Source organism: Crassostrea angulata, chromosome 9 (genome assembly GCF_025612915.1).
Source record: "Crassostrea angulata isolate pt1a10 chromosome 9, ASM2561291v2, whole genome shotgun sequence".
Taxonomy (NCBI): domain Eukaryota; kingdom Metazoa; phylum Mollusca; class Bivalvia; order Ostreida; family Ostreidae; genus Magallana; species Magallana angulata.
Genome location: NC_069119.1, coordinates 31,154,352 through 31,182,097, shown reverse-complemented (window position 1 = coordinate 31,182,097; position 27,746 = coordinate 31,154,352). Strand labels below are relative to the sequence as shown.

Here is a 27,746-nt window from a genome sequence, read left to right as displayed (position 1 = left end):
TATGTAAATAATATCTACGCAAAACAAAAGTAAAAGATATGACACGATATTATATGAAATCGAAGAATGTGATGATTCTGTTCAGTGTAGATAGAAATTTAGGCCCCTATCCCTGTAAAATGGATACTTACATGTATAATATTGCACTGCTGCTGATTAAACAAATGCACTTATAATATCATAATATAAGAACCCGGTTTGATACTATATATACAGCAAAACTCGAATATAACGAACTCGGATATAGCGAATTTACGGCTATAACGAATTATTATTCATGTCCCGGCAAATTTCTTATATAAACCTATAGAAAATTGATGTATATAACGAACACGGCTATAACGAATTTACGGCTATAACGAAGTAATTTTAAGACCCCCGCTGGCAAAATTTTAACGTATTTTATCATTTTTATAACGAATTTTTTCCATTTCAAATTTCATTGAAGAAACATGCAATTTTAAGATGCATATATAAAATACTCAAATTCAAATAGTATACGGAATTTTTTTTTAAAAATTGAAATGAAATGGTTATATTGACATTTTTTGTAAATGAAGGTAATACTAATTTTATAACTTACGATAGTTTAGAAAACTGTTAGCCGGAAAAACCCTTGATTATCATATAACGAATTCGCTATAATATTTTTTACGAATTCGTTATAAACGTATAGCGAATTACGGCTATAACGAAGTTTTTTCTATGGTCCCTTGAAATTCGTTATTGACGAGTTTTGCTGTAGTATACATAGATTCGTATAGATATGATTGATATATAGAGAATCCTATATCCATATAAGGATCAATAAATGAATACACGTTATCAAATTTACACAAAATCATCATTGTTTTAGTTTTTTAATTCTCCAGTTTAGATGCAATTGAAACTATTTAATATTTTTAACGTTTTCAGTTAAAATGTATCGATTGATTCACTGCCGATTAGTTAAGACTTTGTTCGTTTGTAAACACAGTTATTGCAGGCATATAGCATCAAGGGGCTGGGGGATAGGGTCGCCTCTTTCCACCTTTTCTCGCAGCGAACATTTTTTTTCCTTAAATCTATGTATAGAAATCCTATTACCAAGGAGTTAGCCCCCACTTTTTTCGGAGCATGAAAATCGACTTCTGTATGTGAAAATGCAATTATAATAACAATAATTGTTTTTGTCCTCAAAATTCAATAATTTTTCAATGCCCAAACACTTGGACACTCTGAAAAACACTGCCTATGCCTTAACAACTGTGACACTTAAAATTGAACCAACAACAGTATTTGTATCCACAACTAACACCCATGATTCTGACATATTTCGCCCTCGTTGTTAGCTGGCATATCTAAGACTGGGCGAATACTGATATCTCAAATCAACTTTCCTTAAACACAAACGAATTCAAGACCGAACTAAACTGGTTGCAAGTGCAGAAATGTAAAATATTCACGGGGGAAAAATAACCATGTGTGCAGTATTCAGGATTTAGCGGGATGTTCCGACTCGATGACTGTTGCTGTAACTACAACTCAAAATAACTGCTCTGTGTTTACTCAATCAGCCAAATCAGACAATCTCATTAACCTAGAAAATAATCTACAGTGGCAAGCTGAAGTAACATCCAAACAAATAGTCCAGAATAGCATGCCAGTTAACCTTCGATTGAATATGAAACTTTGTTTGAGACTTAATAATATGGCTCTATTGGTTTTCCATTTGAATTTTCTTCTTCTGTATAAGCAACACGGATAACTTGGTAACTTGATTTCTTTTAACCTTTTATTTACATTATGTTGAACAAATGTAAGGAAATGATAGAAGACTTGCATTTCTTGTTATAATTGTTATCCTTAAAGGATGTGACAGCAACGCTTTATGAAAAAGAAATGCAACGCTTAAAGATAATTCTAACATTGAGCGGCGTTGTTATCATTAACGGTTGTTACAATGCCAGAATTAATCACGTTAATCATTCAAATATTATATGATATTCCTTTACTCTCAATATCTGCATTTTTATTTATTGCTTTACTCGATGATTGAATACATCATAACCTTTTTTCAGGTTTACAACTCAAATTAGTATCAAATAGAAGAAAATGATAAAGCATCAAATGTGCAGGAAAAAGAATGTTGTTTTTAATAGTAGTTGTTTAAAATATCTTACAGAAACATTTGTTTGATAACTGTTTTAAAAGATAATAAACGTCACTCAAGGGGACGTCCATATAACAATTGGTTTGTTTTACATCTCAAATTTAAAATTCACCATAATCAAAGTTTTCTCGATCCACATAGCCACCGCTAAAAAGCTGTATTAAATGTTGTTCTCTAACAGATTTAATATACATGTAGTAGTAAAATGGTGTGCACATGTGCACATAGTGTAGCGGATAATGCACTCGCTTCTCATTGCTGAGAACTGGGTTCGATTCCCGTGATTGGCAGTGGTTGTATAAGAAAGGGTATGGTGGTCGCCCGCTTGTACACGGCGTTTTCTTCGGGCATTTTGGCTTCTTCCCACACAATGACCCCTGCGCCAACTTAAGATATAAATGTAAGTTGTCGAATTTGTTATCAATCGTTGTAAAAAAAAAACAAAATAAAGGTCCAGGTAGTTAAATCTGCATCTAAAAATACAATTGGAGAAAAAAATTAACTGTGCACCTGTACATTTGTGACCTTATGTATACAAAACTAAATGCATTGCTTTATAACAAAAGGAAAATTTCATTGAACGGATTTTAACAAACTGATGCTTAATTATTACTTCCTACCTACTAATACAGGAACACCTGCATAATGTTCATAATGTTTAAAGATATACATTGATTCATATGAATTTCTTGTTTATCAAAAATACTTTCGACCATTAAAAAAACAATTAAACACGTAGAGAATGTTTAAATATGAATCTGAGAAACAAGCGCTGTGTTAGTTTAAAGAAATATAAAAAGACGCACTTTTGAATTAATAGAACAAAAAAAAACAACTCCCGTAAATGAAACACTTAATTAAAAAATACTCCAATCGAGAGTTTAAACGATCAATTCGTATTACACACCTAGTATATCTAATAAAGATACATCAAATAAAACAATTCTATAAAGTTTCATTTTACAATAACGTTCGTAAAACATCTTTGTTATAAAATGGCATGTTTGATTGCTTTTAGGTTGAAATCAAGAAACCAGTAATATTATGGTTTTCGTAGCATCATTCTCACTTCTTTGAGAGTAAAATATTCGTCATGGTCAAACCAAAAGATTCCGGTTTTGTCTGATTTATACATTGGATAGTAGATGCCATTAAGATTAGCCTCTGTGCAGAAAGCATTCCATGAATGCCACCATCCACTTGCAAACTTTTGCTTGTGTTCCATCATTATCTTGATCCAGAGTGCTAAATAGAGCACCGTCCGTTCGTAATAAGCTATCTGTAGAACGATAACATTGTTGATACATTACAGAAGAAGAATTGACAACACTAGAATAATAATAGATGTTTACAAGTAATTGATTTCACAAAATGAAAAAAGGGACAACTTTTAGAATAAATGATTTTACAAATTCAACATAGGTGCACTTTTGACAGTGTGGGTTCAAGGCATAGATATCCGGAAGAACAAAACATATTTATACAGTGGAATGGTTTAGTACTGTAAATCTAAATCTTTGTACATGTAAAACATATTTAAACATACTGTATACAGAGTTATTTTCGCCCTGTGTTATTTTTGCCCTTGTACACTTGCAAACGGTTTCGCCCAGTCTTGAATTCGCCCTGTTGCAGTTGTGTTAACTGATACATTTTTGTAACGTTGAATTCGCCCAGTCTTAAATTCGCCTTCTGACAGCAAGGGCGAAAGGGGCGAAAATAAAACGGATGCGAATATATCCCTTTATACAGTATTCTGTATTTTGTGATGACATATTTTAACTTTTATTCAATAGGACATTCAGCTGTACATGTAACATGAATAAAAATTCTCATGAAATCAACGATGTTTTACCAAATGAGTAATATCGCAAAGGAAATTCTCACCACCAATGTCTCCCGATATCCATGTAATGTGTATCATATATAGATGCGATTCGTCGTCTATTGAGAATGAGTATTCAGCATATCCCTCTTGGCCATCAAATGTCTTTATCTCAATCCTTAAATGAGTGTAATCCAACACCTTCGTCAGCTCATGTATATAGTTGTTACCTAAACATTAAGTGTCCTCTAATTATATTGTAAAAAAGAATAAGCAATAATTATGATAAGCCAAAACATTGATTATAAAAGAAATGAGAAGTTTATCAATATTTTTTTTTTCATTGCGTTTTAAATTGCTTATTTAATTTTCAGAAACGACCGTGTGCTGAACAAAAAAAAAGTAATTTTTTGTTGCAATATATAATTCAAAAACTTGTCTTTCAGAAAAATCTCTTTTATTGTTTACATACGTTGGCAGGTATCATTCTCACTCAAATTCTACTTTTCCTCGTAAACATCACTTAAGATTTGAGATGTTGGTGCATGGAATTATATTGGGTTTTTTTTTCATACAAACCGTAAAGCTTTGAGGCTATCTGATACAGAACTCACCCACAAGAAGTTTAAGTCAGGAAAATCAATAATTCTCTCGAATCTACGAAATGACTTCCACATAAATCTGCTAAGTATCAATGATTTAACAAAGAATTTTGAAAAATACAACATACCTAACCAAAATTCAGAATCGAAACCGAAGCCAAATTTATAGTCAGCCCAATTTCGGTTAAAATCAACACTTCCATCGAATCGTCGCTGGATAACCTACCAAAATAAACACGACAAAATTAGCATATGCCTAATATCCAGAAGTAGAGGAGAATTTTATTGAAGAATTAATTCATTTTCTCTGGATTATCATTAGAACCCCGCTCTAACACTAGAACCCCTGACCCAGGGGCAATAAAATTGACCATTTTGGAAAGAAGGATTCTTCCTGATTATACATATTATATTACATATCGTACTTTGTTTATGGGCTTTATAATCAGAAAACAGACTAGAGTATTTTCAAAGATTGGGGTAATATTGCTTTCATTAGAGCTCCGACCTAACACCAGAACCTCCGACCTGAACCAGGGGCCACAAATTCCCAATTTTGGCATGCAGAAGCATTCTTCCTCATAATAGCTATGTCACAATTTTGTATATATGTTCAATTAAAGTTTTATTCGTCTATTAATTTTTGTGAGTAACGGCGCTCCATAAATTGCCACGGTCAGCTAGTCATTGTTTGTTAGACCGGTTTTCGTGCATGAGTTAGTTCCGGCCAGGTCGTTGATGAGAGAAGGTGTGTCCTTCTGTATGAACCTTCGTGGAGTTTGACAATTTGTCTTAGGACCTGTGTGGCCTATGTCTAATCCTGTGTGGAGTGTTTGAATAGAATTCCTGTGTGGTGAAGGTACGATAAACCGTGTTGAGAGAGAACAGCAGTAAGTGAGAAGTATTTTTCATTATCATTTCAATTTATAATGCGCATACTTAAGTATCTATATTGTCTATATATCTATATTGTCCTTTGCTAAGTGTTTTATTTCATTTTTGTTTGTTTGTATAAGAATTTAAAATATGGTAGCCCGACGGTTGAATCTAATGTGTGTTTTGAACAGTGTAGTGTAATTTTCACTGAGGACCCGACAATGAATTGAATTTTTGAATTTTAGATGACTAGCTGAGTGGGTGTGGTTGGTTATATACATGACAGTATCATCCGTGGGTGCAGGACAACGACAAGCTAACCATAGCGGACCCATAGTCAACGTGGGACATGTGACACACGCGGACGCACGGGCACTATAAGAGCTGGTGATATGGTCCAGTAACATCCGTGACGAAAGGTTTGGTTTACATGACAGTGTTTCTACGCACGTGTACCAGTTTATGCGATATACATGAACGTGTGATGTATCCTTACCACCAATGATGAACATGAATTGTGGTCTCAACTATGCACGTACCTGCTGCGGGTGAAATTATTTATTAAGATACAACTTCTCAAAAGCATTGTCAGGACTTAGTATTCATAAGTGACATCAGCCAAAGTCGGGTTATTTATTCTGTTTATATATGTTGGGGAGGGGGGGTATTTAGGGGGTTAGTTTTTTTTTGTTAATATTGTTTGTGCGAATGCGTTGTGTGATTTTTCAGCTATTGAGTGAATTGAGTGTATGAGTGTGTGTGTGTTTAGAGAGGGTTGTATGCATTAGCTTTATATGTTTTCTTTACATTGTAAATAAAGTTATTTTCACGGTTCTGCCTCTTTCTCTTTTCAAAGTTCAGTTTATAACGAGGGAATTTCCAGGCCTTTTAACACAAATTGTGACAAGCTATGTAATTTGTTTATATGGTATATAATCATTGGGACCCCACCTTAGAACCAGAACCCATATCCCTGGGTTCAGTAATTTCACATTTTTGGTAGAGAGCTCAATGCTTAATAATTAATGCCAGCAGTTTGCAATTGATTGTTTGATGTCCAGGAGTAAAGAAGATTTTTTTTTAAATATTTCATTGATTTTGTAGGATTTAGCTCCACCCCTCAGGCCGCAGTAAAAACCTTCTTTTACTTGAACATTTAAAAATTTAAAAATATATTCATAAAAAAGACATAATTTGTAAAACGTTTCAAAGGAACCAGTCTTCAGTTTTAAGAACAGTATTGTCCAATTATTTTATATGTATGATGGAGTGAATACCCAAAATGCTATTATTTACAAAACTAGTCATTCAAATTAAGATAAAAATATCTTTAGAAATGAAGCGCCTAACAAATGTAAAAAAAAAACATACAATCCAAGAATAGGTGTTGTTATAGCAGGGCACTTCACGATTTTCTTCTGAAAACTCAAATGTCATGGTACAAGTCTGATTTGGAATTTCTAAAAGCGAAATTAATATTGAAGAGAAAAATCATTAATGAGAGATATGAAAATAAATGTCTTCAGTATTTAAATCTCTTTAATATGTTTTTGTTAAAATAGCTCATAACTGATAAAACAATGCGAAAAAAATAGATGATTTTTTTTTCGAAACATGAATGAAAGCACCGTACCTGTTTGGTTTAAACCCGTAGTAGTGTTTGATTCACCATGAGAGACGGTGGAGGTAGATGTTTCAGTAGTTGTTGCCAAATTAGTTGATGGTTGAGTCGATTGAAAATTGTCAAGTGTGGTGTTAGTATTTGCCGTGTCAGTTGTATTTACTTCTGTGGCCGTGCTGTCATCAGGACCTGACGTTTCAGTTGTCATTGTGTGTGCAATTAAACTGTCAGTAGGACTTGATGTTGTCGCTATGTCTGTGGTTGTGATTTTTGTAGGATTTGATGTTATATTTATGTATGTGGTTGTGGTTTCAGTAAGACTTGATGTTGTTATTATGTCTGTGGTCGTAATTTCGGTAGGATAAGCTGCTTTTATTATACCTGTGGTTGTAATTTCAGTAGGATTTGCTGCTGGTAATAAACCTTTGGCTGTAATTTCAGTAGAACCTGATGTTGTCGCTATGTCTGTAGTTGTGGTTTCAGTAGGATTTGCTGATGTCATTATGTCTGTGGTTGTAATTTCAGTAGGATTTGCTGCTGTTATTATGCCCGTGGGTTCAATTTCAGTAGAACCTAATGTTGTTGTTATGTCTGTAATTGTGGTTTCAGTAGGATTTGATGTTTTTGTTATTTCTTTGGTTGTTGAGAATTTAGTAGGATTTGATGTTGTTGTTATGTCTGTGGTTGTAATTTTAGTAGGATTTGATGTTGTTGTTTTGTCTGTACTTGTGATTTCAGAAAAACTTGATGTTGTTATAATGTCTGTGGTTGTAATTTCAGTAGGATTTGCTGATGTCATTATGCCTGTGGTTGTAATTTCAGTAGGATCTGATGCTGTTGTTATGTCTGTGGTTGTAATTTCAGTAGGATCTGATGCTGTTGTTATATCTGTTGTTGTGGTTTCTTTAGAATTTGTTGTTGTCGTTATGTCGGTTGTTGAGAATTCAGTAAGACTTGGTGTTGTCGTTATATTTGTGTTTGGGATGTCAGTAGGACTCGATGTTGTTGTTTTATCTATGGTTGTGATTTTAATAGGACTTGAAGTTGTCGTTTTTGAAGATGCAGTGTCCGATAATAGAATTGATGTTTGTACGTCTGATGTTGTTTCGTCTATTGTTCTTGCTTTGTCTGTTATTGTTGGGTCTTTGTTTGTAGTATCAGTAGGAAAAGACGGTTTGGTTGTTGTGAGGTCTTGAGTTGTCGAGCCATTATCAGTTGATGACTGAGTCGTATTTGTGTTTGTTGGGTTAAGATGACTCACAATTTCAGTAGTTTGCGCTATGTAAATTGCTGAAACATTTGTGGCTTCATTTGTACTTGTGTCAGATGACGACATTTCTGACTCAGAGTGAATACTCTGAGTTGTTCTGTCTGAAATCCAGGTCTGATCATGCGTCGGATAAGTGACTGCTTGGTTGGTACTTGTATCTGTGAACACCATTTAATCAAGATTTCATTACAGAACTTATGTATAAAAATGATTTGCATTCAGGTTATCTAATAATGTTTGTATTTGGTATTTTTAGCCAACATTTTATGAATTGATTGTTTTACATTACATGGTTTGGAATTTTTTGTGATGCATATTTTGTTTCTGAAAAAAATCATTGATAAAGGTACGTACCAATAACACTCGAAGTAGACTGCTGAAACTAACTTAACATTGATACCTGAAAAATATCAATTGATTGACTGTTCTTACAAAAAGTATACGCATGCATATACGGTATTCTGGACAAGTAATTAGCTTAAATCGTTTTAATAAGACCTTACTTATAAATAAAATATAACTATATCTTTAGCATTAGCATTAGTGCAAAGCACAGCTATAGAATGGGTCATTTCATGGGTACGAGGAACGAAAGCAAGTTGAGTGCCCCCTGAGACTGCAACTATATTCTTTCCTTTGTCTAATTAGTCGTTAAATAGGAAATTAAATTCTACCGAAAAAAAATCTTCATCTGTCCATGAGGCAGATTTTCCTTGTTGGCGATGCAGGGGCTCTTGATGTTAACAAATTAAAGTTATCGGATTATATTTACATCTACCAAATATTATTTCCTCTATTTCTTACTGAAACTTACAGTTAATTCATAGCTCTATAGTAACAGTCAGACTGAAATTCACACGATTGGTCGAAATCTACAGCAGCTGAAACTGATAAGATACTGACAGGACTGAAATCGACACGCCCTGTTTATCAATTGGTCAAAATCTACTGCATCCTAAGAAAATGCACGGATTTCACGAAATAATCATGATGACTTAAAGTCTCACAGGAGACGATTTGGCTGTTTTTTTTAGCTAACTTATTTATGTACATTGCCAGTAATTTAGTGAATTTTACTAACTTTTCATAATCAATATATTGATTAGTTACAAGAAAGATGTTAATATGAACAGAAGAATGCTAACGCGGGTTATATATTTTTCTGCAATGTCGCTACCTTCATATCCCGAATGAAATACTAAAGAAACTGTTTAAATTCATTTAACCTACTGTTTCAGATTAAACCAAAGATGAAAAATATTCAAATCAAAATATGTATATCACAATTCTTATTCAAAAGCAAAATGAATTTTGCTGAATAATTGCAAAGTTCAAAATGATAAGTACGCCTAATATATCTGATATCTCCGCAGCTTAATTTCAGTAACGATTAACGATTTGATTTCAAAGTAAATTGTGTAAAATCTCAAACTCTCAGACTACTTAAAACAGATTGAAAACGAACGTGTTTTCTTAAATATAAATTTTTTGAAAAGACTATTGTTGATTCTGCTAATCTACACAGTGCCATATATCTCTACCAAACAAATATATAACAAAACAGGATAGGGCGTCCTTTTTTTTGCATTGACTATGCAATTGTTTAATTGAAATAAAAAATGCTGAAAAGAGTCACTGAAACTTATAGGATGTACAGGACATCTTAAAGCTAGGGTTTCCCATGTTAAGTGAGGGTGTTTCAATGTGCGTCGTCGCTTACGATTTGCTGATCTTGTTATGGTTTTAATGTTCATATTTAGTATAACAACATAATTTTACAAGAAGTCTAAAGTAGACATTTGACTTACAGCAATTTGATAAAAACAAAACAAAACCCTTGGTGTTTAATTGTCGGCATCGGGCGACATAACACTCCAGGGCTTTCCCGTCACCTCGAGGCAAATATTTTTGTATATCGCCCTCAAAGTCATGTTATATATGTTTAACATTTTTAAACAAATAAAAACGGATTAAAAACGAACATATTTCATTAAAAAGTGTTTTCTGAAACATTGTGTTTATTTAAAAATATTTCTAAGCAGTTACATGTAAAAAAAGGTCTGAATTTAAAAAGAATCCCAGACGTTTTATTTACTGTACAATGTGCTTTTGGGGCAACTGTCTGTTTTTGCTTAGCAACTGGATCTTTGAATTTCGAACCCGATTTAAATTATATGCAAACTAAGTGTCAGCGAAGCGGAAACAGTTTCAGGAGGGCAATATAACTATTTTCTGTGAAATATAAATGTTTTAGGAGGGCAATATAACTCTTTCCGGCGTGATTAAGCAGTTGTTGGGACATTGTAATAAAAATTATTATTGTCATTACGAGGAAACTTATTCAAAAATATTTTATCAAGAATTTATCCCATGACTGATGCCCACCGTATACCCACCGTATATTGAGATAAACATGTGATAACAAATAATAAATTTGAGAGTATTCTTCAGACCCAAACAACTCGAAGGTAATCATGCACATAACGCTATTTGTATATGATATTCATGTTTATGTTTCATACAATATGAAAACTAATTTTTTTTTTGGCCAAACTTTAAACATAAACGTCTACTAAAATAAGTGAGATTTTAAAATGGTAATAAAGGGACTTAAAAGTGTCATCTACTTCCATATCTGATACGTGTTCAAAATACAAAATGAATTACTTGGTTTTATTTTCTTTATTAAGAATAAAACTTTAATTCATAGATTACCTTAATATACCGCTTGCAAAGTTCGTTTGAATTATTAGCTGAAATGCTTTGGTAGATGGTGGTATTCCATAGACGACAAGTCCTTCCACTGCAAACATCAATCCGTACGCAGTTCTCATCGTTTCCACATTCAGAACCACACACCAGAACATGGTTCCTGATATAGGGAATGGTAATTTGGCGATAAACATTCCTTTCCTCGTTCTTCGAAATCGTGTTCATAAAAGCATATTTATTTTGTTCAATGTTACCATCACATTTGTGGAAACACAGTGCCATCATTAACAGTAAATGGAACAACGATAAAAGTTGAGTGATAAGTAGCATATTGAGGAAACACTTTAGAAAAGAATACGAAGACTGAGAGATGTATATTTATAGGTTTACCTTATCTATAAATCGTTTTATAGAAAAACACGTATAACACTTAAACTATTTCTATGCTGAATGATTATCGATAAATTTTAAAATCACTATTTCAGCCTACCAGGCTGTGTTTTTTTTAATCAGCAGTGGAAACAATAAAAACACAACCAATGTTATATTAAATTATCTCTGCAGGGAGTCTGTTTACAATTTGTTAAAAATCAATTGAAAATTATATGAGTTTAAGGAATTGTTTACGGTTTTTTTAAATTTTTGACAATTTTTTAGCTTCTGATATAGGGAAACTCAACGAAGTACACATGTACTTACATACATTTGTCTGTGGTATAAACATTCATGTCGATTTCCCGACAGAATAATTCAAAGCAAATCAATTCTTTTGAATTTTCTTCTATTGCATCTGAAATTCTTTTCAATCTACAAATCCATCAGAACAATACATTCGATGCTGACGAACTAAAAATATTTTGTATCAAGTAGCGTCATAATTCCTAGCCCCTCCTTTTTTGTGTGTACCGAAGTCCAGACCTCATGAATAATGCATGATTTCGCTAGCGTAAAGTATGGAATCACTGTTGTAAAATATCGACCTGAAATTCAAATATTTTTATAGTATGATAAGACAAATCTTTGTGATTTTCGCTGATCGAGATGGCGTCAAAATAAGAGGTATAATGCCTTATAACACATTTTTTAAAACATATTAATGCCCAAAATCATAATTCGAATATACATATAAATTTTAAGACAAGATCAACCATTAAGGAGAAATTGTAGACATTGAGTTGGATATGATTCATTTGTTAGACATGAAATATAGCCCTCTAAATATAGAAACGATTTGTATAATGGTTTTACATTATTTAAACTACTTCTAACTTAAGGTGTAACCCAAATTATACTCAGTTACACCTTTTCTGGAAAGTGTTTTAAAATATTTTAAGATTATAAAAAAGGTGTTTTTTTCTATCAATGTCTGCAAATACGGAAACTGTGCTACATAATTATCCACTATGTAATGGATTTTAATTAATATTTTATTTCATGAAAAATGGAATGACTATATAAAAAAAAAACATGAAAAGCGCCATACGCGCCTTGCCACGCTTTGTTAAGATGGTTAGAGTCTTGGATGTTATTGATCTATTTAAGAGGTTTGCTTCTTTGCTTTTTAGTATTTTGAAATCATTTTACGTCACCTCTAGACTGAAAATTACACTGCATATATCAATTCTACTCATATTTATATTCTACAATGACTAACTATATTTTTAAGTTAAAAAAAATAACATTTTTTAAAGTTTGATACAGAACTATCATTTGGGGAGGGAAAGTTTTCAACAACAAAAAATGAACCTCTTTCTCGTGTAAAAAGTTTAAGAATATTTAAATTAAGCTACCAAGCTTTTAGTGCAGACCTAACTTCCATATATTTGGTGCATCAGATTGTTCCAAAAAACATATTGTAACCAACTTTGATTCGCATGCAATGAATATTGTCGAGACTTGAGAACCTCTTCGTCGTGAATATTTCTCGCCCCGAACCATGATTTGCTATATGAGTGTTAGATTAAAAAGAGTGAGGATAAACATGATCGCAAAAAATAGTCGACTTCAACCCAGCAGGTATTTCAACGTTGTATCAACGTTTAAACAACGTCACCCTTCAACGTTAAAATGACGTTAAAACTGGTTGAAAATGTAAGTAAATGGACGTTGAAATTCCGACATTGATTCAACGTTGAATTCTGACGTTGTTTCAACGTTGATTAAATGTCTTCTGACGTTTATCCAATGTGTAAAATTGGTTGAAATATGGTTGAACTTTCGTCATTAAACTCTTCGTATAGAGATGGCTTTTGAACTATATAACCCAAGTTGTTTAAATAATTATACAACAAATCAATTTCTTTTCATACACAACAAGTCACCAAACTTTAGATAATACTCAGTTTATTTATTTACGGATTTAATTTCCTCACAATACTTCCTAATTAGTCAATAAAGAGCAAAACGTTCACCATAAAACAGATGATACACATATCAAAAGATGTTTTGAATCACAGAGTCGTCATTTCTCCTAAACAATAATTCATTGATCTTCCTTCCGTCTCTTCAATCGAGTTTCCTGAGAAATAATATTTGGACTCCCAAGTTTGCTTCGATACACGTACACGATGTCGAACAACATCAGCAAAAAAGAATGCAAAATGTGTGCACTCAATCAGTTAATGTAAACTCCTTTGATCAGTCCAAATGTCGGGTGTTTTATTTTAAAATCAAAATATTGTATTTAAACCAAGCCAATATGCAAGGAACACATGTACATGTATTATGTGATCAATTCAATAATGCATGAGTTTCCTTCACATATTTTTTTTACAAGAATCAATGTTATTAAAAAGTTCTAGAAATTACAACTTACTTCACTGTTGTGTTGATAAGATCTCATTAATTTTCCACAGTGGTCGATGTGTTGCTTCACACATTCAAATTCAAAATGTGCTCTCCCTCTCCACAGATGGATCTATTTCTTTGAGTTTGCGCCAGTAATTTGATACTAATTGGTCAGCTCGTTTCAAGCAGTACTGATTGGGACGAGATGTTACGCTTATGTCTAACGCACCCTCACTGACAATTTACAAGTTTAGTATGCATTTTATATTTTGTAAATTAACTCTCGGTCTATTGTTTTATATATTTTAATGTATGTTATAAAAAAAATGGCATTGTTTTAAAGACTTGGAAGTACAAAGGTCGATTATCGCGTGTACAGTCTTAACCTGGGAAAATGCTTATATTTATTACAAAAACAATACAATCAGATATCATATTATATTATATTATATTTTTAGCCCGGAACTTATCTCACAGTTTGACATAAGAGAATATGCATGTTTATTCATTATAATTTACATGAAACATATTCAGAGGTAATGTATAATACATTGCTTTAAGTATTGTTTTGATTAAAACTGACAGGAATATTAATAATGGCAAGTAACAGATTTATATATCACATCGCTTATCGAGTCAAATTCAAAATGATTTTGAAAAGATCATCATAAGAAGCAAAGAATAATGAGTACCAAAACTAGCACAAACCAACCATTTCAACACAATGAAATCATCACTATTACCTTGGTTGTTTTTTTTTTCGGTCAGATGATTCCAAATACCAAATAATATTTCTTTCTTAACAATTTATAAGTGCTCTGCAAAAGGTTAGTAACTCTGTTAAAAAACCTTAAGGTCATTAAATGAAATCAAACTAGTACGAGTTATGAGTATGAGTTATCAAATCAAAATAAAGCCTACAAAGAAGTACATGCCTTTCATACATCACGTAAAGTTGTATAGGAAGCTTGTTAGTTACCGAGTAAATCAGGTTCATAAGCACTACTTAAATTACAAATTAATTTAGATGATTCTTAATACCAGCTAGATCATTGCGTGTAACAACCGTTAATGATACAACGCCGCTTAATGATGTAAAGTTTATTGAACGTTTGAAATTGCAATGCCAAATCCTATAAATTATTGTATCAACTATTAGCATCTTCAACCACTAATGACATATCGCGACTTAACAATAAAGCTGTATCACAAGGCGTCAAAATATACACAGCAGCTATAACGCTTAATGAAACAAGCAACTACACATTTAACCGTTTATGATACATATTAAGCATTGCAGTCGCACCATTTAATGAAACACAATTGTAAAATTAAAGGCAAGTCTCTCATGAAGTAATACTTTATTCTAAATTTCTTTAACAATAGAACAATTGTAATAATGTTGATAGATAGATAGAAAGATAGATAGATAGATAGATAGATAGATAGATAGATAGATAGATAGATAGATAGATAGATAGATAGATAGATAGATAGATAATGTCATTGAGATCTAAAAATGTAATTTATAGTGAATTTATGGCAAGCAAAATGATATATTCATGGATATATTTCGTGATTATTTAGACAGGAAAACTGGCAGACAGATATGCAGATAAATCATAGTTATATTTCAATCAAAAGGTGCAAGATTAAAAAACAGATAACACACAAACTGTTCAGAACATAGGGCATAATTCGCAATCTTAAAGTATATCAATGTAATAAAATCTTTAATTTTAAGCATAACCTAATAGTTCGTTTGATAGCACTTTTTATAACACAAAACGATGAATATAGAAAGTATCATGGTTTTTAGTATCTTTACGAATCCACAGTCAGTCTGCAACACGCAATAAAACTACTGTAACATACCATACAATTACATCCATTAGTAAAGTTAAGCTTTACATGTATAGAAAACAATAAAAATTGGTTGGGTAAGTCTATCACAATAAGTATTCAATTGATCGTTTAATAACACAAGAAAATAGATATAAGTGAATCATGGCTATCTCAGCATCAGTCTTTCTTGTCTCTTTAAGGGCCCACTGGGTGTCCTACTCAAACCAATAGATCACTGTAGACAGTTCATATACAAATCCGAATAGACCCCATGTAGGTAAACATCGTTGTATCGCGCTGTTTTGGTGATCCACAATCCACTCACATGTTATGATAATTAACAATCCATTAGGGTTTTCTGAGCATCATTTTGGTCTCTTTGAGGGTCCATTGTCCGTCCCATGCAAACCAATGAATCCCCTGCTGATAGTTCATATACTCGTTCTTATATATTCCATTTAGATTACCATCGGTGCACCATGCAGCTTTCGAGTGCCACCAACCACTGGCTTTTTCTGACATATCTGCACAGTGAGCTGCGTTCCAGTTGTCGTTGTCTTTATCAAATGTACAGAAGAATGCTCTGTCACTGTGATATAAGTTATCTGTAAAGGAGACACTATACATTAAAAAAATGCATCGGTGTGTAAACCGCCTTGTTTCAATATATTTTCCATACGTACATTTGCAATCATACCATTTTGGTCTTAATTTCAACATTTGGTAAAAATATTGGTGTGCGGGTGGATTTTAATGAAAATCTTGAGAGACACGCAAGAACATCTTACAATTTGAGAGGACCTGCGCTTCTTGTAAGCATGCACGGGAGATGACAGTCAAAGTTATGGAACTTGTGCCTAATCCCTACTATGAACTATGTTCATATCAAATCAAATCACGCACGTTAGCTGTTGGACATGCACTACGATTTTCTTGCAAGATCTGAAAACCTAAGCGGTAGTAACGTTTCAATCAAGAAACAAGTACTAAGATAAGACATACATGAATCTTAAATAAGATCTCACTTTTCCTCTGTCGGTAAACGTACGCCATGCGTGCACAGTACCCACTAAGAAATAAAAATAAACAAGAGGCAATGTGCCTCATCGCTCACCAGAGCAACAATAGACATGGTAACAAAAACAGCTTAATGAAGTCATAATACAAAATAGTTGGACAATATACATAATTATATGTAGTATAGTATATACCTGTATAAATAGAATTCCATTTTCCCCTTGGATACTCTTTTGTTTATAATCAAATCCCTTTTCTAACAGGATGATTTTATAGTCACATCATAGGCTGAGCATTATAATTTTCAAAAAGATCCTAAACATATTTGGTATATAAACCAACATTAAACTCTGAAACCCTTGTGAGGGACTCACGGATTGTTAACGGGCAAAAGTCTAAACAATTTAAAAGAATAATAATATGTCAAAATACTTGCATACATGTATAAGTGAAACAATATCGTATTAATTTTCAGTTTTTCGAATTATTAAAAAGTGTTCCTTTGTGAAATTAGATACTCAATGTGGCCTCAAGATTTGTATTTTGACGTAGATGAATCTACACAATCTGAAGTTACTTTCAATAAAGTAACAGCTTTTCCAGACAAACTTTTTTTTTATAACAAAGATTTTTCTCTTTATTCTAATATTTATATGTATATCTATGTATAAATTTCTCCAACCGCCCCCGTTGTGACGGCCACTTACCCCTGGGGATCATGATTTGAACAAACTTTGATATGCACTTCCGAGAATTTACGTTTTCTGGCCAAATACTTATTGAGAATATTTTAAAGGATTTTTCTCTCTATAATCCATGTAAAAATTCGACCCTCTTCACTTCTTTGTGGCCCCATAATCTTTAATAGTAAAACAATTTTGAAATTGTTTTATAAATGATATTGAATTCAAAGCACTAGAAAAAAAGCTGTTCAGAGATGGAGTTAATCTGATCAAATGTGAATATGGTAATTTTTTCTCAATAACAACTTTTTTTAATTTAAAGCCTATTAATAATCAAAGTACTGAAATACTGACTGGAGTTTATTTTATCGATTGTTATTTATTTTAAAATCAACGATATGTTATTTTGCTTTGCAAGTAGTTTATAATCTGTATTTGAATTACGCACACTTTTATAAAATGAATTCTCGGACTTTTACGACAAGAATTGCGAATTTTGTTTCTTTTCAATCAAACGTACAATGTCAGAGATAAATATTTTTCACAAACATTCACATCTTTTGTTTGTTGTGTTTTTTTTTAACCCCGTGTCACATATAACAAGCTACATGCATTCGCTGCTATGTGCATATGCGCTAGCGCGCATCATGGAATATGCCAGCAGAGCAATTGCTATTCATAACGCCATGTTCACTAAATAACGTTGTTTATTTCTTTAAAAATTCTTAAACTGTGTCACCGTTTGGTGAAGCCTATTCACATGTACCTCAGGAGATATTACAACAGAACAGTTTCCTACCTCTTTGATTTCTTTTTGACTTTCTTCATTTTGTTATGCACATTTATGTAATAAATCAATTTCAGTAAATGTTAACAAAATGGAAAACAAATACAAATACTGGTTCGTGAATAAGGCAAAGTAGGACATCGGTACAATTGATCAAAAGTGGCCAACAACGCCAGTATTACATGTAGTAGTGTCATTTGCAAGCCAAACATAAAACATCTGTTGCAAAACAATCGTATAACAAAAGTACGGATCATACAGATATTTGCAAGTTATGAGTGGCAACTCGTCTCAAAAGATTATCGTATCTGACACCTACGACTTTAACGTTTAACGTTCGTTTGACTCACGTTGCAATTGCACTCACTTCAATACTAGTTATTGCCCTTCGCTGCCGAGGCAGCCAAAACTGGCAAAAACTGCAATACGTTTAGTACTGTAACCAAGCAGGCATGGACAACCTAATCATCAGTCACATCTGGCCGTGCGTGTTTGGTGACTGTACGTATATTACGGGTTTCGCCAGTCCTGGCTTCTGTGGCTTATGGCAGGGCGAAAAATGAGATTGATTCAGAAGTGATTGCAAGTTCAATGTAAGACAAATGAACGTTAAGTGTGGTTTTTGCTAGAGACAGATGGCTGCTCAAAGCATGCGATGACAGTTGGCATTGTACTTGCTTCTTACGATTGTCGTGCAACAAACGTACTTTTTCATTTTAAATTGCTGTACATGTACCATCATCTGCATCGTAAGTCAAGTTAATCACATAGGTGTTTTTTAGCTTCACAAAAATTACGAACAAAAATATTCTCCCATTAAAAATGTTTTCTTTAATCCTTAGACCCGTAAAAAATCAGATTCAAAATACTTGTACATCTGCTTTAAACAAGTGATTATTGAAACGTCAAACGAATTTGAGAATTTCAGGAAAAAGAATACTTTTATTCTGTAAATGATGCCTTGGTAAATAGCCAAACCTGTAAAATTATCCTCAAATAATTGTTGAACTTCAGGAAATCTTTATAATAGCTTTGACGAAACTTTCAATTGAAAGTAAGCATTTGCATGAAGTAGGTTGTATTTACAAATATTTTACTTAGAAAATTGTCATAATTTACGTTATTTTAAAAAAAGTTTAGTATTTTTTTCATATTATTGTAAACGCAATTTTAAAAAAGATTGGATCTTTAAAATTAATATTTGATATTTAAAAGAGACAATAGTATTTTAAAACAAAGTGCCAACAAACATTAATAGACTCAGAAAATTACTACTTTTACTTATATGAGAGTTTCTTTAAAAAAAACCTTTATGCCTAGTTTTACGCTAGATCTTACAAAATTTCTTCATGTAATATGTTGAGAACTTGTGTAGAAGCTTTTAGTCGAAAAAATTGTTTTTGTGATAATATCATTGCCATTTCGTCACTCATAAGGATCATTAGAAATGTAAATAATTCTCTCTTAGCGCTCTTGCAAGTCGAATGAGCTGGGAATACTTCAATATATAAAACCTCATCATTCAGTATTTTTTTAAATCACTTCTAAATTTAAAAAAGGCATTCGTCGGTTTGGATTTTGTTTTTGGAAGGAAATTTCTGAAAGCTTTTCCTATTGGCTTTATTTTTGGTTGCATTCATATAAGTGGTACATGTAAAACTGCCAATCAATTCTTTTAAACCGTATTTGAGATTTTTTTTGTGTACGCATGGCATTCACTTTCTGTTATATCTATATGTTGATAATGAGTTCGATGTTTCTGTAACACAAAGGGACAAGTCAGATTCTATACGACATATGTGTAAGTCTAATCATACGGTTACCTTATGGGTTCCTTGATTGAAGTGTAACTGCTTCGTACATTTTCAGATATTAATAAGAAATTATTGTGCATGTTCAACAGCTCCCGTGCGTGCGTGCTTACAAGAAGCGTAAATCCTTCCAAAATCAATTTAAGCTGGTCTTGTGTGTCTCACAAATCTTGCATCAAAATGCACTCGGAGACCACCCGTAGAAGCGCTAACGACCAGTTGTAACTTTCAATTGCTTTCAATTGACCGGTTGCATGCTTTGGAGAGAAAAATTGATTTATTTTTTTTGGATATTTTACACCAACATATTCCAGATACATTTCGTTCGGAAATATGCAGTCTATAGTCGTTAGTTTTGTTTTCTATGTTAAAGTTGTATTCTATATGCCTCATCTCTCCATTAAAGCCAGTGAGTTCAATTCTCAGGACAGTATAACCAGCATTTGTAAGCTCGTTAATGTATTGGTTTCCTGGCAAAGAAATGATGTTTCAACCTTCATTTTGTCAACAGTATAAAATACATACATTAAACAAAATGAAATCTATAACAATTATATGATCTTGTAGAGTAATCATACTGACGACGTGTTTAGCAAGAAACAAGCATATGATAGTGGAATTTGACTAAACAATATTTTTGCGTTGGTCCTACCCACCTAACCAGATCTCGGATTGTAAGGAACCAAACCCGTTCTCATACTCGGTCCAGTTTCTGTAAAAGTCGACCGATCCATCAAACCGCCTCTGAATGACCTAGAAGAAAAAAAACCTATAAACACACCTAAAAATGTATTTAAAAAACGTCAAATTAAGAAAATTATCATTCATAGTGTATAAGTACATTTTATATGATTTACATTTTTTATGACTTAAAGAGAAGGATTCATGTTCTTTTCAGAGTTTGAAATGCAATTTTGTAGCTTTATTTATGTATAATAGATTGAATAAGCATATGATAGACTAATCAGTTTTTCTTAGAATTTTGTTGTTTAGATTTGGAGAGCTTATTCGTATTCATATCCTTAATTACGTAAAACTTAAATTGATTTAAATGTTCCTTAAATTAAAGAAAAAATGTAGATGATGAATATTTGCAAAAAATCTTATTTGAAATGCTATAGAAAGGTATTCCGATTACGTCTACTGGTACTGTACCAGTTATCGGCTAAGACCAGTTATCGGCTAAACTGAGAGTTCGGGTTTATAGCACGCGACAATCCAAGATTTTTTAATTCAGTCGTCTCTTTCGAATAAAGAAAAGTAAGTTTGCTTGAAAACTTTCTTGAATATGTTTTATACATGAGTTTAAACGATCATTGTTTACCGCTGATTTTACATCTTTGCACTTTCAGCAGTGGGGGAAGTGACGTAAAAAGTTAAAAATAGAATATTACCTCTTTGTCATACGTTATTATATCCCTTCTTTAATTTGACATATAAAATCAATACATTTAACATGTATAAACAAAAGGAATTCACGAATTTCCGAGAGATTTGTAGCGCAATTGAACGCCTGATTGCATAATTATGTATTGAATGGTATACAATTTGGTCTATTACCGTATGATTATAAACGAATTATTTTTTATGAGTTTTGTTTATAATGTATCATGACCCCGAATACTTTAGTCTGACCTAACAAGGGGCATTATTCAAACTACATTTAGCAGAGTATAAAATCAACATGAACACGGATTTTTATTATGTTATTATCACGAAGCCGATAACTGGTACAGTAAATCGTAAAAACACGGCAAATTCGGGGCGTTCTTAAAAGCACAAAAACAAGATGTTTTGGGTTCTAAATAATGATATAAACTAACAGATTGATAAATGAGGAGTTCATTTTTTAAAGTATGTCAAGTTTTATCCAAAAATATCAAGAAATAAGTATTTACGAAAAGAAAACGTTAAATTTTAGCCGATAGCTGGTACAGTGCCAGTATGGTATACAATTATAGTACTTGTATTTTGCCAAAATGTATTCAAGAAATTCATGATATCTCTGGATAAAATTATTGTGTCTTAGCCAAAATCTGATGACATCGTTTTCATATATTTATCTAACAATTTGTAAAAAATAAATAAAAAATAAATAAAAAAAGGGAGCATACAATCCAAGAATAAGTATCATTGAAGCAGGGTACTTCACGGTCTCCTTCAGAAAACTCGTGTGCCATGGTACAATTCTGAATCGGTCTTTCTGAAAATACAAAATTATATACAAAGAAATTTATCAATGAAAAAATATAAAACTTTTAGATATAACATTTATTTAAAACACGATTGATAGCATTTTACCTGTTGTAATAACACCCGTAGTAGTGTTTATTTCATCATTAGAGACGGTGGAGGTGGACCTTTCAGTAGGGAAAGTTTCACTAGTTGTTGCCAAATGAATTTCATTGGTTGATGGCTGAGTCGATTGAATATTTGAAGGGGAGGCATTAGTGTTTGACGTTTTAGTTAAATTCACGTCTGTGGTTGTGGTTTCAGTAAGACTTGAGGTCGTGGTTATATCTGTGAATGTAGTTTCAGTAGGACTTAATATTGTTGGTGTGTCTCCAGTTGTGATTTCAGTATGACTTGATGTCGTTATATTTGTCGTTGGTATTTCATTTGCGCTTGTGTTAGATGACGATGTTACTGCTTCAGACGGCATACTCTGCGTTTTTGTGTCGGAAACTGAACTTTGATCCTGTGCCGATGAAGTGTGTGCCTGGTAACTACTTATTTCTGTGAAAAACATTTAATCAACAATTCATCATATAATTAACAAATTTAATAAAGAGATATGTATTCTTACTATTCAAAATTGTTATTTTATCCATGATTTTTTGTAAAGAATAAAAGGCATTTGTTTTTACGTTAGGTGTTTTATTGTTTAGATCATTGTTTTCTTTAATTGAAGTTTTTGTTTTGTTTCATGAATGAGATTTCATACCCATCACTTCCAATGTAGACTGTTTAAATTGCCCTAGCATTGATACCTGAAAAATATCAATATCCTTTCTTACAAAAACATAGATATGCAATGATGCAATCTAGGTAAGTGAGCTTATTATTATAATATCAAATCATACTAATAAATAAAGAAGCCAAAACATATGTTTAACAATAGCACACAGTGCAACAAAGGAATGCGTCTTTATCATATTTAATCTCTGGACATTTTCAAATAAGTTAAGCATGTTATCTATCATATTAGAAAATCAGAACAGTTTTTAATCATCCTTTTCTTATTCACAAACTAGGTTATGTATTGGCATTCAAATAAACAGGTTTGAAAAATAACCTTAACAATAGAATACTGTATTTCTGTAGAACTTAGCGAAAAGAAAACCCGGAAAAAAACCCGTATTATCTATAGCGCACTCCGATATTACATGTATTAGTATTTATTGTATCAAAAAAGAAATTTAAAAACACAAATACTCTACGCATATTTTATAAACTTGATATAAGTCGTGGAAAAATGTCCAGAATATATAATTTTTCTGCGCTTAATCCTGATACAGTTACTCCTTATTCTAATTTCAGTTTAGGTCTAGGGTTACCTGGTGTCAGGAAAATGTTTATTCACAGACAACGTACACTTGCATTTGATTCCCAATTACTTGTTAAGCAACAAATAAATTTACTGTGATTTATAATGTAGTTTAATTTGATATCATGCAATATAAAGTACCTTTCTCTACGAATTCTCAAATCATTTAAACTACTTATCTCTAATAAAACTAAGGGGCGAACACTAGCTCCCCAACAAAATTGTTGTTGTAAATGTGTTTCTTAATTATTTTTTTTTGGGGGGGGGGGGCAAAAACACTCTGAAATTTATACTCGAATCTGATTGGCTACAGGATACAGGATGGGATAGGATAGGATAGAGTTTGACTTCTGTATTTTTATCATGTATACGGCATCCTGTATCCTATTCTTTACTTGTCAGCTTTTAGGATACAAGCACTGTACGATGACCTAACAACAATCGTATTTAAAAATGACAATACATAGTAAATCGCTCTTCATTAACTTTTTTGAGTTTCGTTTTTCTGTAAATGATAGATGAATAGTCTATTTGACATTGCCGTTTGCACTAAAGATGTCCAGGAGATTAGTGATAATAAGTAGATAATATATTCTCAATTGAGACAAATCCTGAGTATATGGGTTATTAAACTCATATCATATTTCAAATTCATGGCATTCACAAACAATTACCATGTGTTGTAAATAGTACGTTACCTAGCGAGTATTTGTCTTTAAGGACATTGTTTTAAACGTTTCGTGTTTTAGATTGTCAATGAAAATATATATCCTAACATCTTAAGTAATGAAACACTTTGACATTCTTTGGGACGAACATCATATAACCTTTATACTCAATTGTTGATAACAAGAAAAACAACTTAAAAGATTTAAAAAAGCAAATAACTAAAGAACATATTTCCAAGTTTGGTTTTTCTCCCATATTATTTTATGTTCTATAATTTATTGCATGTAATATGTTTCTCGTTTGAGAGCATGATTTTAATTATTTTCACAAATTAAATTAAAGTACAAGAAATGCCACGTAGTGCACCACACTTCTCAAATGAGCTGTTTTACCAGTAAAAAAACATATATCCAAAAACACTAAATCTTTTTTTCAAATTGAAACCATATTGAAATTTGTAATTAATTGACAAGTTGTAAATGCTTCAAACAGTAAATATAAGTGATACTTTTATGTAATCGTAGTCTAGATTGTCGGTTTTTTTCTTTTCAAGGTAAATCATACAGTTAAAAATGTTTTAAAGCTCCATATGTCACAATATGTTCAGATGTACAACGAATTTGTGATGTAATTTTTTAAAAAAGAATAAAGAACATTATTTTTTCTATTTAGAGTATTTTCGAAGTGCTTTACATATCTCTGACAAAAATAATTAGGTCTTAAATGCAGAAAAAAGATGCAATGCATTATTTTATTTTGATTAATACCAAACACCACAAAAGGTCTTGAAATTTATTTAAAATCCACTAAACTAGGTACATTTTACAAGTAGTCGTAAATGGTCGTATGTCGTTGGTGATCGTACGTGTACGTGTACTACCGTTTTTGCCAGTCGTGGCTCCTGTTGCTAATCGCAACATTAAAAATCGCGTTGAAAGGATTTACATAAGTTAGATTTTACTTCTAAAATTTGAATATAAGTGTTATTGAGACAATTAATAATATATGCATAAACACATACTATGGAAGGATAAAGATACGGTAAGGTTTAATTAAAAAAATGAATATAGATAACAAGGCTTAGCAACGGAGGGAAGGCAATGCTGTTTCAAACTCTGCTATGAAAAAATACGTGGATGTCAGTCAAATATTTAAAGGTAGCCCAAAAGAAAAAATTCAGTTAATTCTTTTACATAAACAGGTTACATTAGATGAAAAGACACTAGTATTTGAAAACTCTTTTTACTAGCCTTTAATTTGGTAAAAAAAAACACCCTTGTTTTAATTGATTGATGGAACCTTGATACGTCGATTGCTTAAAAAAAATACAGTAGATTCTGCTTGTCATAAAAAGCAAATTTTATCCGTATTTTATTAAAAACATCATGGAGTTTTTAATTTAATGCATTTCCTTAGACTCACAGTACTCAAAGATAAAATGCCATATAAAGTTGTTTGGAGACAATATTTTTAGTTCATCCTAACCAGTAATTGAATGTAAAAAATAAAAAAAACATAAAACTAAAGCAATGATATTATAAACCGTTATTTAAGGATTAACAAATTACAAAAATTACTTTTATCTCTGATATACAATTCAACAAATTCACGAATTACCTTGGGGTTTTTTTAATAACAAAAATAAAAAGTACATACAAAAATTACCTTAATATACCGCTTGCATAGTCCGTTTGAATCATTCGACAAAAGGCTCGGGTAAAAGGTCGCATTCCAAAGACGGCAAATCCTGCCATCACAAATATCAATTCCCATGCAGCTTTCATCAATTCCACATTTAGCACCACACGTTAAAATATAATTCCTTTTATAAGGCATGAGGAATTTGCAATATACATTCTGTTCCTCGTTCATTGATATCATTTTCATGAAAGCATATTTATTTTCTTCGATATTACCAACACATTTGTGGAGGCAAAGTGTCACCATTAACAGTAAATGGAACATCGAGGAATTTTGAGTGATGAAAAGCATATTTAAGACACTCTTCTTCACAGAAATAAAACTTTGGATTATAACACAGGGGCCAAGCCCGTTTTAACATTAATTTCAATGTAACCATAAATAAAGAAAGGGGTCGAACTCCGACCCAGATAAAAAACTACCAGCTCGCTTCAAAAGCCTAATAAATCAATTATTTTTTACAACACTTGCAATATGCATATATTTTTCAGAAAAGTAATGTCTAAGATACACTCATGCCGAATTTCAAGTTGATGGGTCATAAAATAGCGGAGATATACGTCATTATTCTCTCGAAGTCGCCAGTTAATTTTTACTCGGACATTTACCGGTCCAGGGCTCACGATGGGATTTGCCTATGACAGCAGCAGTAATGCAACAAGCCGAGAAAAATTCGCACTAATCTTTTAAAATCTCACATCAAACGCACGCTACTTACATCCTTAAATTCCGATAAAATTCCGTAAATACTCTCCAAACTGAACTTTTATTCTGCAGCCACATCAACTTCTGACCAGACCGGCCATTGTGATAGAAAATGTTTAAACTCAGTTTCATTGGTTAATATTCCTGATGGTCCAATCAGAATCAGTCTTTCTCGAAGACGTCAAAATGGCCGGTCAGACCGGCCATTGTGATAGAAAATGTTTAAACTCAGTTTCATTGGTTAATATACCTGATGGTCCAATCAGAATCAGTCTTTCTCGAAGACGTCAAAATGGCCGGTCTGGTCAGAAGTTGATGTGGCTGCAGAATAAAAGTTCAGTTTTGAGAGTATTTACGGAATTTTATCGGAATTTAAGGATGTAAGTAGCGTGCGTTTGATGTGAGATTTTAAAAGATTAGTGCGAATTTTTCTCGGCTTGTTGCATTACTGCTGCTGTCATAGGCAAAATCCCATCGTGAGCCCTGGACCGGTAAATGTCCGAGTAAAAATTAACTGGCGACTTCGAGAGAATAATGACGTATATCTCCGCTATTTTAAGACCCATCAACTTGAAATTCGGCATGAGTGTATCTTAGACATTACTTTTCTGAAAAATATATGCATATTGCAAGTGTTGTAAAAAATAATTGATTTATTAGGCTTTTGAAGCGAGCTGGTAGTTTTTTTTATCTGGGTCGGAGTTAGACCCCTTTCTTTATTTATGGTTACATTGAAATTAATGTTAAAAAGGGCTTGGCCCGTGATTATAACGTTAACCTCCCCTATAAATAGTTTTGGGGGGGGGGGGTATTTGTCAGCACCAAACACTTTTGTAGAATTTTTTAAACTTATCTTATTAAAGATATATCATTTCATACAGCAAGCTAATATTATTTTTCAGCACTGGAAGAAAAAGGCACAATCGATATTAAAAGACTGAGTTTGAAAATCAATTGAAAATTGTTTGAGTCAATTTGATTTTTTATATTTACCTACTTTGAATTTGTATGAAGTATATATATATATATATATATATATATATATATATATATATATATATATATATATATATATATATATATATATATATATATATATATATATATATATATGTTCATTTAACATTGTAACGAGT

The 27,746-nt window shown here is 32.2% G+C and overlaps 1 protein-coding gene and 1 pseudogene across 1 annotated transcript; both read right to left on the bottom strand.

Annotated features, from left to right (window-relative positions):
• Positions 1-3,094: 3,094 nt before the first annotated feature.
• Positions 3,095-7,578, bottom strand: LOC128162275 (fibrinogen-like protein 1; annotated as a pseudogene).
• Positions 7,579-16,038: 8,460 nt separating this feature from the next.
• LOC128162274 (angiopoietin-related protein 7-like) lies at positions 16,039-26,040 on the bottom strand. Its single transcript, XM_052825437.1, has 4 exons — positions 25,870-26,040; positions 20,645-20,741; positions 20,294-20,458; positions 16,039-16,295 (listed from the first exon to the last, which is right to left on the bottom strand). Exons 1-4 carry the CDS (start codon positions 26,038-26,040, stop codon positions 16,039-16,041), a joined length of 690 nt encoding a protein of 229 aa, XP_052681397.1.
• Between the last annotated feature and the right edge of the window lie 1,706 nt (positions 26,041-27,746).